Source organism: Pterocles gutturalis, unplaced genomic scaffold, assembly GCF_000699245.1.
Source record: "Pterocles gutturalis isolate BGI_N339 unplaced genomic scaffold, ASM69924v1 scaffold10726, whole genome shotgun sequence".
In the NCBI taxonomy this organism is placed as follows: Eukaryota; Metazoa; Chordata; class Aves; order Pterocliformes; family Pteroclidae; genus Pterocles; species Pterocles gutturalis.
The window spans coordinates 8,093-19,468 of record NW_010097822.1 but is presented as its reverse complement, the minus strand read 5'-3'; the positions used below and the strand labels follow the sequence as shown (position 1 = coordinate 19,468).

General features: G+C 36.7%; 1 protein-coding gene across 1 annotated transcript in view; it reads right to left on the bottom strand.

Moving 5' to 3' along the window:
• The window catches only part of TRDMT1 (tRNA aspartic acid methyltransferase 1), a gene marked incomplete at its 5' end in the record, with an annotated part of 12,707 nt that extends 1,539 nt beyond the window's left edge, over positions 1-11,168 (bottom strand). The window contains 7 exons of the mRNA XM_010086642.1: positions 828-1,198; positions 1,693-1,776; positions 2,687-2,756; positions 4,300-4,365; positions 7,765-7,836; positions 9,311-9,387; positions 11,059-11,168. Coding sequence (XP_010084944.1) covers positions 828-1,198; positions 1,693-1,776; positions 2,687-2,756; positions 4,300-4,365; positions 7,765-7,836; positions 9,311-9,387; positions 11,059-11,168 — 850 coding nt within the window. The remainder of the gene's footprint in view (positions 1-827; positions 1,199-1,692; positions 1,777-2,686; positions 2,757-4,299; positions 4,366-7,764; positions 7,837-9,310; positions 9,388-11,058) is intronic.
• Positions 11,169-11,376: the final 208 nt, after the last annotated feature.

Here is an 11,376-nt window from a genome sequence, read left to right as displayed (position 1 = left end):
CAGCAGGAACTCTGTCAATCTGTCAGTCTAATTTCTACTAATTAAAAAAAAGTTATAATTAGCTTTAACTCATCAACTATGCTGTTTTGTTGAAACCTTCTGAGAATTCAAAAAAAACCCCAATCTATTTTGAAAAATTCATCGATATTAACATTTCCCACAAACTTCCAGGCTCCAACTGGCATTTTCCGATACAAATGCATTCAGTGGAAAAGCTCCTGACTGGTTGTCTGCAGGGTTTCAGAACACTCACCAACCTCCAGCAGTCTAAATTGCAAGGTACAAATCAGAAAACTACAGACAGAAAAGCATTGATGTTCTGCTCCATCAAACACGATTTGTAATGTAGCAACCTAACTGATTTTATGACATATGGCCAATCCACAGCTATTCCAACCTACACAGCTGAAAAATCCAAGAAATCAATAAAATGTCCAGTGGAGACAGTTTTAACGAGGAATGGATCTGTCATGCATGACGCTTTGTAACTCCATTGAGCAATATAAAGAAATTCATTAATGAACCAGTACTATACCAGTCTACTGGAACCATATTTCCGCAGGGGTAATTAAGCTTCTGTGAAGGTCAACAACAAATGGCACTGTTTTTTGTGAATGCCTTTTTGGAGTGGGCACATGATGTTCTGCCAGACAGATTCTCATGCTGGCATTCCACTGGACCAGGAAGAACACTATATAAGGAGATTTTTTTTCAGAGGCCTGGGGTTTTTTTGATGAGATAGCTCTCCTTGTTTTTACAGGACACAAGCAAGAATACACTTAAAATTTCAGGACATGATTCAGCATGACATTTTCTTTGCAACTTACCCTTTTGTAAAGCATGTGGATCTCCGGCAGGTGGGTTTAACAATGTCTAACAAGAAAGCATAGCGCAATAAGGACTTTGGTGGTAAGAAATACTGACTCATTTCTTCATTTTCCTCTTCCAAGAAATCTTTTAGCATTTGAATAGAAGAATCATTGTCCTGAACATGTTTCCTTTCCATTTCTTCTACTGTTTCAAGCTTAAAAAGAAAAGCCTCTTTCGGTAAACTCTTCTTGCTGCTGTAATCAGGACCAACATTTGGAACCAGATTCTTCTCTTCAGAAGACAAGGAAGAACTAGCTTCACCCACTTCATCAGTGACTTTGTCCTTGAATAAGTCTTCTAGATCCTGATCTGGGAATCTTGTCAACATCTATGAACAAATAGTGAGAAAAAATTAAAGAACTGCATTTGATAAACAACTTGACAGCCAAGTCTGCAGTGAGAATTCCTTCAGAGACGCTCAGAATAAAGCAAGTAATCATTTGATATTATTTTCATGAAGATTTCACTAAATGATCAAGATCATCAAGATTTGCTGACCGCCCCACAACAATGTCAGGAAAAAATGCAAATAACTGCCTTTGCAAAAAGACCTTTCCAAGGGTGTGAAAAAGGTAGCAGAATGCATTATTTTCTAGACCACCATCAGCCACTATCCCACAACTGTTTAAAGCCATCTAAGCCACTGGCATGCATTTCAGTCCTTAGAAAACTCAGTATCCAGGCTGAAAAAAGAGACAGAATTTAACTTTTCTGCTGATATCACTTATCCACGTCTCCATTCATCAACACACATCACTAAACTGAAAATTTAACCCTCAACCTCCATGAAACAAAGCAAATTCAAGTAACACTTAGACGCACCTGACCAGGAGCTTGAAAGGAAAATGGTTCTCGGTGAAGCTTTGCAATTAGAAAATATCGCAGCCTAGAATTGGGAATGCCAAGCTGTAAACAAAATCCACAAGCCTTTAGTCCACGTGATAGAGAGAAAAAGTGGTCTATAGCATCGTACAAGTTATCTGCCACTGTATACAGTAATACAATTATGACACACTAACATATTTTGTGACTTCAGAGATATCAGTATTAATTGATAACACCTAAACACTTATAAATTCTGTATCTAGGTATTTTCAAGGAAACAAGCAGGCAATTATTCTTTGTACCTCACACTTTTGACTTTCCCTGTAAATGAACATAAATGTAAACAAACTTTTATGCAAGGTAGGAAAAAAAAATTACATGCATTACAATTTCTTGGGACAGGTACTACTGTTTTCTACAAAAAAGCAAAAAGGTGTTTCCTTGCCCTTTTGAACAAGGAATTATAAGACATCTGACAGTGAAACAAATGTACCACAACTGATTTTCAAGCTACCCTCTATCAGCTTTTCTCAGATATATACACTACTTCACCGATACCATTTAGTCTTGCACAATCTGAAATCTCTCTCAACTCTTTTTCTCAGTTGCCAGGGAAACATGCAAACAAAGCCCCTCCTCCCACAAATAACACAGTCACATTTTCTGTCCTGGGAAATTCGCAGGCATCAGCACTTCTGAAGCAATGAGGCTCCTGCAGGGAAAACCACCTTCCGGCTCATGGTGGAAATTCATACCTTCTTAAAAAATATCAAATGATAGCAAAGAAATATGGGACTAGGATCTGAATAATAATGGCAGTATGATTATGCCAGTATACTGATGAGAAATCAGAAGTCATGCCAGATGGCTTTTTCTCATCTTCAGCTCTGGGCATAACTCTCTTTTCTAATACAACAGATCATTCTCAAATGTTCTTGGGATGAGTGCAGTTTGAACAGTCAAATGATATCAGAGCAATTTTAGTACTCACACAAGTTGGAGACAAGAGAAATTCCTGATATTTAAATCCACATGTTGCTAGTGTTTGCAAAAGTTCATTTCTGGCAATGAAAAGAATCAAAAAGCAATTATTCCCTTCATACAACCCTTGGGCCCTTTTATATCCTAAATAAAAACACACTAAATGGAACACCTTATGTAGCAGGATATTCAGCACATTAAGTGAAAGAATTGGACAGAGAATTACAGATATGAAGTAATCTATTTCTGAACTTGAGGAGACAACATACAAACTTCAGTGTTACTATAGTCAAAAATGGCTATTACACATTCACAGGTATCTCACACCTACTTCAGTTCAAACATCCTTTCAAAAAATATCCCATCTCTAGGAGAGTATTTAGAATGTGTCAACAAAGAAAATAATCAGACAGCAAGAGATTTTCTTTATTGTGAATTACAAAACAGGAGATACAATCCACTACAAACAGCTCACTACTTCCCTCTGTTCACATACACGGCATCAGCTAAGCCTAACAAATGGGTTAACTCGTGGGATGACAAAAATTTGTGGCTTTGATAATAACAGTGAGGTAGGACTGTACCTTCTAAACAATGGAAAATCACTGAAATGGAAATCTTCTTTAAAAAGCTTGTCTTTTCTATTCTATGCAGACTGCACTAAGCTGGAACCATACAAAAAGCAGGACCTGTACCTGGCACTATATGTGACATGGCACCCCAGTGTCATAAGAGAAGGAAAGCATTCTGACTGGGGTGTTTTCTGAACTACAACTTTTTCCAAATGCTGGCCAGCAAGGCATAGCTTAGGGAATCGCAGGGCTTACAGCAGCGGCCTGCATCTCCAACAATGTGTTTGGGTGTTCATGGAGGGCTGCTGCACACTTAACCAGTGAGAGAGCTAAGCACATCTCCCAGCTGCCCGCCATATTCATTAAGCAGCATCATATGTAGGCTGGCTGCTCTCTTGGTGCGTTAAGGAATGCTACGGAAAGATCCTACTCTGCACCAGCAAGAAATGAGAAGGAAGACCACAACTCCCTGTCTCCTTCTTTGTGTACAAGAGAGAAGCATGCTCCTGCTGTCATTAGATTACCTTATTGACAACTTTCCTCTTCTGCATTTCAGACAAAGATAATATACAGGCTTCATACTATATCTCCAGACCATTTGATGGCAACCCTGAGCTATTGATAACCTACTATCAGCAAAGGTACTGAAGAAAGTTCCTATACTGTACTGTGATCTTAACACAAGATACCATGAGCTCCTGTCACAGATAAAAACCCAGAACCTCTGAGTGCTACACCTATTGTTATTTTTCTTTGAAAATTAATACTCATTCTTTCTAAAGGATACGGGATCATCAAATAAAATCAATGGAGTCAACTTGTTATAATATATTCTATCTGCTTAGACAAATAGATAGCTATTTAGCAAGTTATTTTCACAACCTAAGATTTTCATTCCTAAATTAAAACTGTATTTTTTAACCCACAGCTGCTAGTTGTCCCATCTCACTCTACTTGTTAACTTAAAGCCCAGGAAATAAGATTCCTGCCTTCCCCTTCTAAAGAAAATGTCCTTTATTAAAAACTAAAAGCTGCATAAATTAGACTTCACCTTGCAGAAGAGGATTCAAATCCTTTAACGTTTTCTAAGAGTAAGTATTTTGGAAGCTTCTGGAGCCTACAAGGGGAAAAATAAAAGATCAACAAATCAGAGTTACAAGATGTAAACATTATAATCATGCATAGATTTGTTTAGCTAGAAGAAAGATCAAAGTATTTCCACATCATGCTAGCTGCTCAGAACCAATATTCATCTAATCGCCCTAAGAAAAATGACATGGTTAGAGCTCAAGGTGCAGATATTCTCAATTTTCTATACTTAACTTTTTCATTTTGATGGGGGGGCGGGGGAGGGGAAGGAGGTTCCTGAGGTTTAGAAAAATCAGTGCAGATGTCTGGAAATGGGCTCATTCCAAAAACAGCATATTAAATCTCTGGAGAACAGAACATGCCCAAACTGTGCCAGGGACCATTCTAACAATTTAGAAGCATAGATGATCCAGATCCAAGTCACTGGAAACATCTCCTGGCACTGATTAATTCTCTAATAAAGCTAATGTAGACATAGTATGTCTGCCACACATTGGGTTCTCAGAGCAGCCTATAGAAACAGGATACTAATACCACCAGACAGACGCTCCATGCTTATTTAAGCCAGTAACTGACTTTGGACTTCCACCAGTACAAATCACAGCAGGATTTGTTTTAGCACATTGTTAACTACCATCATTTAAAGAAATTCATATGAAGAATTAAAGAACTAGAGCATTTCACAAGAAATTGGAAAATGTACAACATACTACATCAAAAATACTAAAAATAATAGCGAAAAAAAGATACTGCACTGAAAAAAAGCAGCAGCAGACAAATTTCCCTGTGGAGGAACGGAGAATATATCTGTTGCTAGGTCTACCCACACTCAACATCATCATCACCTACTATGAAACTTATTTTGAAGTAATGAATCCAGAGCATAGGCTGAAATGCAAGAGCTCATACAGGATCAACAGATCACAAGACAAGTAATTACTACACAAAGATTATGTGTTAAGTACTTGGCAGGTTTAAACATTACAACTGTGTCTGTAAAAGTAGCACTTTGACATCCTAGCATTAGATTTCCCTGGGTTATTGCTTGGACACAATAAATAGACAGTATCCAGACCATTTGGGTCAGACTTTGCTGGCTGGGTGCTCCAAGGACTTCCTGGGTCTTTCCAGATCTTGAAATTGCCCTTTCCATATCTCTAATATTTGTCTTCCCAGGCTCTCTTGGAGCCTCATTTCAGCAACATTTCATTATAAAAGGCCGAACATAAGGTAGAACAGCCAATGAATGAGAAATTATTTTATTGTTTCCATAAACTGAACGCATGCCATACCAATTTAGAATGCAATATGAAAATTCCTATATTAAGAATTTCCCTTTTTGGGCTATGGAAACATTCCATACTCAATGTCTGGCAAACATGTCATATCCAAAAAAATACACAAACACTATCTCAGTAAAACATAAATCTATTGGAACTGAGAAACTCTGCAGAAGCCACCATCTTGAACATGTTACAGACTGCTTACATTGAGTATTGCCTCAAGAAACAACCTGCCTAAGGGAGATAAGGGACGTCAGAAGAGTCTCATGGAGTGGTGAGATAAAGTGCCACAGCCAAGCCCAGTTCCTTTGCATCATCATGACGAAAAACATATGTCCTGCAGTGTCTAAAGCTTTGGTTTCAAGAAGGAAAAACTCCTGTCCTTTATCCAACTAAGTCCATAGCAACCAGGAAGTAATATCTCCATATTAACACACAACAGTGTCCCAAAATCAGCCAGCCTCTTACCTGTATCTCAGTTTAACTTAAAGGAATACTGAGGTCAGGATTCCCTTAAGGATAAGAAAGGTATTATTATCCTGACAAATCATTAACTTACACACTATATCTGCTGGTTTTAATTTATCATTTCAAAAGGTCAGTCTGGAGGACTGAGTTACATTCCTGTTCTAGAAAAGACATCCTTTGCAACTTTTGGAAACCCATGTTGTCTCCCTATTTTTGTGCCTCTGCTAGAAGCTGGAGAGTCATAATCTTTCTAAAAAGAAAGATCGTCTAACTTACTAGGCTACAGAATCTGTATTGTGTTCTGTCTTGTGTTCTCTGCCACGGATTTCTTAGGTGACCCCGGCCAAGCCACTCAGCCCTTCTGTGTCTGTGTTCTCTATTCACTGATGACAAGGGCAAAGAGGTGGTTCTGTTTAGTATTGCTGGCTGCAAAAAAGTTAATGGAAGAAGGATGAAGACCCTCTTCTCCTGGTGTTAACAGCAGAAAGCCTGTTAAAGGCTCTTGTTGATACTGGTTTCCTTCTGTGCAGAAAATACTCACTAAAAAAAAAAAAAAAAAAAAAGACTGCCAAACCTCCCTTTGTCCTCTTCCAATTCTAAGAACAAGATTAACCAATCAAGGAACATAGAGAGAACAGCTGTCCCAGTCTCCAGCAGAAACAGGACTGCCACGAATGGGAAGTGTCTGGTGGACTGTGATGCAAATTCTTAGGTTCACGCCAATTGGTGCATAATAGACATCTCAATCCAGAAGCAGAGATTTCTGCTGGATATGTCCCTGAGCAACTGCTTGCTCCACTTCCCCAGGAAGGATTCTTACAGTGCTATGCAACTCTTCCCAAAAAAGACTAAAAGCATTATTTGGAGCTGATTTTTAACACTCTCAATAATACCAATTTAGGTCAGAAAAAAAAAAAAATACTTGTTTGGATTTACTGTTTCAAAATTTAAGGCATAAATAATACAAATAATTAGGGCTACTTTATTAGGAACTGCGGTCTGACCAGGCAAAAATGGCAGACCAATAAAAAGACAAGGGCACTCCTCAGACAATGCTGTGCTATTTCTCGAAACAAGAGCTTGTACTACAAACCAAAAATACATAATCTGCCCCAAGATATCCAGAAGCAGCACCAAAAAGACAGAATAGACACTGTAAGAAAGAATGGAAGGGGACAGAAGATGTATCTTATCGCACAGTCAAGAACATATTTAAATAAACTTTCAAATGTTACCTGTTCAAAAGGTGACTAAATGTTGGATCAAAGCTTTTTTAACCTGGTATTTCAAACAATGCTCATGTTTCTATGATGCCCATTAGTAAACTATTATATTACCTACTCCTGCTTCTAAATAAAGCTAGTGCAAGTTTAATGTTGAACTGAAAATAAATAACTTTTTTTTTTTCATTTATGATATAGCCACAGTTTAAACAGGCACACAATATAAAGAAAACCAAACAATGAAAGCATATATAGTAACTATGAGATTATAACAGCATTAGCAAAATACAACTTTTTTAAGTTATCTATGATGATGTGAAAACAAACAAGGAATACAACACAATACTAGTAGCATCCCTGTAAAACATTATAGATGACTTGTCTCACTGAAATATAAAAGACCTACTTAGTTATAACAAAGGCTTAAGAACTGAGGTAGAAGTCAATTTATACCTTGGGAGAATATCAAGGATATAGAGAAAGCTCTTTGTCCGTGGATCGGATATATCACCTTGCAGGCCAATTCTAAGAAAGAATAAAGAAACACCTGTATATTACTTGGAGCAGACTGACATTTGACTTACATTTTTCTACAGAATGCTGACACTTTTTGCTTTTAGTTTCAACAAGGGATTCTGCAAAAGCATTATGTACAGACATGAGGACCTGTTCACAGAAGCAGTGTCCTAAGAAATGCTCTAAGGACTGAAAATCTGTCCCTGGAATCCATCAACAAGGTTAAAATTGAAGCATTCAGTAATGAAATACACTCCACAGTTTGCAAAGGGTTTAGCATTCTGCTCTTGTCCAGCAAACCCCTTGAACATACTTGGCTCTGAAAGAAAAAAAAAACCAACAACCACTGGCTTCCTGGGAATACCCTGCTATTTTACATTTAATATATATTAAATTATTTCTATGAATTAAAGCCTCAGTGCTCACCATTTTGCAGCATTGAGCCCCATGTGAATAACTTTGTAACCAATTTTGTAATATTAGACTGGACAACTCATGCAGGTTATAAAAATGATAATATAATGATTCCAGGCCTGTGTGCCAACTTCTATTTGTATTAGCTCTTTAAAAAGAATAAAACCTTGGTAGAAGAGCTTCAGCATGTCTCTAAATTAATTAGTCATGCACAGATTTTTCTTTTCACCGTATTATGAAACAAAATTTGAAGAAATGATTCCTATATACATCATAGGTTTGCACAAATTCATTTTTATAGATCAGCATCACTTTAGAGAGATTTCTTTTTAATCTTAGAGCATTCAATGAGATATACTTTCTTAGACAAGCAGTTTCATTACCATCAACAGACTTTTTCATTAAGCTACTACTTTGTATGAGTACAGTTACTAGAATCTTACCTCCACTGATCACTGATGTCAAACGATATCAATTTGAAACTAATCTCACAAACAACATCTCAGCAAGTTCAGTTCTTAATCAGCAAGATACTTTTCTGTATCATCCACAAAATCATTTCAAAGACAATATCCTCCTAGTCTTCGCCCAAACAGAAATGTTCCTCAGAAGAACTATTTGTGTGCACATGCAATTTTCAATGTACAAATAAAAACAGACTGCACTCTTAGCCTCAGGCAGAAGTGAGAAATTCAAATCCTCCTTCTGCAGTTGCCCCAGGAAAATATTAGATTGACATCTAAAGAGAGAGGAAGCACTCTTAAACAGCAAAACCTTTGAATTTCACTGTCAGAGGAACAACATAGCATGCAAATACATGCTGTAAGAAGCTTACTTAATGTAAACTGAATTAAAACATATATTACAAGAAAAGTGATCAATAAATAAGATTCAAATTGATGCATTTCATCCACTTCAGTAAACACCATGGTGAACAGAGCTACAACATTTTTGCTTAGGAAGAGAAAGATACACAGAAGAACCACAAAGTGTTACTCCTGAAAACATCCCTCCTTTAAGAGTACATAGTGTAACAACCACACTTTGCTCCAAAATGTGCTGTATCTACCTTGTAAATGGCTGACAAGGAGGACTCATCAAAATCACGTCAAAAGATAACCTGTCAAATTCTTTCAGTGTTATGCCCTGAATCAGGAAAAAAAAAAAAAACAAAAAAACAAAACAGAAGAATTTTGAGTGTTGTAAATTGTATCAAATTCTCAAGTCATCTTTCGGATCAAACTACCCCTCTTCATTTCCACTATATGCTTCATCTAGCAAAAACCTCCCTAATTTCCCACTTGACCTAATAACTTCACTCTTTTCTACCTTGGCAAACCATACAACGCAAATATGCATTAATTGCTTTGAATATGAACCAAAACCACTCATGATCTCTATACATAATCTTGAGGGTTTTATCTACTCATTCTTTCCGAAGAGATGTGTAGTGGTTCTTTCAGTAGATCACATCAAAATACTGACGATATTTCTCTCCATCCCTCCTCCAAATAAAGTATCATTATTCAGAGATTAAGCCTTTGCACACCAAAACCAGTATTAATATATTTCTAGCAGGTGAAAAAAATATTAGATCTCCTCAAAGACAAAATATGTGAACAGTAGCTCAAGTGCTAACATGATAATTTTTTACAGGTCCAAACTCACTAACAACGCACACCGTAAACTTTACTTCATTCTAGTTTTGCCCAGTAAAAATCCCTCAAAGATATTACATGTCTGAAAGCTCTACTCTGCAAAAATATTTCTGTTCAGAGAGGAGTGAGGTCTGTAGCAAGAACTAAGTACAGAGGTAGAAGTTCCTCTAGACTAAATTTTAAGCGACACCAGGACAACAAATAAGGGCCCAAGAGGAGAGAAGGATAATGATCAAGTAATATTGAGCTAGACTAAGAAATCACTGCCTTATGTGTTTTGAGGAATATCTATATAGCAAATGTAACATAACTGCCCACAGAAACCAGACAAAAGCTGCTATTTTTTTACAGTAAATTTAAAGGTCTTACTGACTGTAATCTGCTCTTATCTGCTATAAGACGACATAAGCAAGCATTTTTCTTTTTCCATATAAAGCTGTAAGCTACCATTTAGCCTGTAATTATGGAGTGCTGAATAAGCAGCTAACCTTTAGCCACCTACTTAAGTCTTACTTAAGCTGGTATCTCAAAACAAATTCAGTATCTTTTACTGTCATGTTGTAGAACTGTAAAAGAAGATTAAGAAGTATACAGTAATTTCTAACTAAATCCAGGCAAAACCACATGCCAAGTTTCCCTTGATTATTAAAACAAAAGACAATTTTACCTAGATCTTCTTCAAATAATTTGGAAAAGGGACATAATTCCTAAAACATTTGATCCATTGAGCCTACAAAAAAATGCAATACTGTCCCATCGAGTATATTTACTTGTGTTTTACTCAGCTTAACTATAACTACAAAACGAAGGCATGACGCCAAGTGATTTAATTAAATTCTTTCAAAAATACAAGAAAATATTTTTTTAATCTAAAAGTGCTATTTTTGTCATTCCTTTTTTGCTGGTAAGCATTCCTCTTGACATCCATGTAACCTTTCTTGATGCAGCTGTCAAGACTTTCAGGAAAATATTGCAGTGTGATATCCTTCTAACTTCAACAAGCAACCACAACATAAGAAATCAAAGTTATTGTAAAACTGCTATATTAACAACAACATAAATTAAATATTTTTGTTTATCTTGTTACTAATTAGGACAGTGAAAGCAACTCACTTCTACAAAGGCCAAACTAGAGCAAAAAAAGATATTTGTTACTCACCTCAATTGTCTTTGCCCATAATGGTGTGCTGGGAAAGTTGTGCTTATAAACTTCATTGGCAAGAGTGTTCACATCAACAGCAGCAACAACTTCTGCAGGTGTGCAGCTTTCTAAAATTAAAAAAAATAATTTGAAAGTTGTAGATTCTCTTTATTACTCTTGGAAAAAATGCATTGCTTCACTTGCGTTACAGCTACGCTCAAAAATAAAAGGGAAATCACATGATCAAATTCTGCTGTGCTGCCTTTAAAACTTTACATGAGATATATACGCGTTACTAACTGTACGGCCAATACTTCCCTTCCTTATATATCCAAA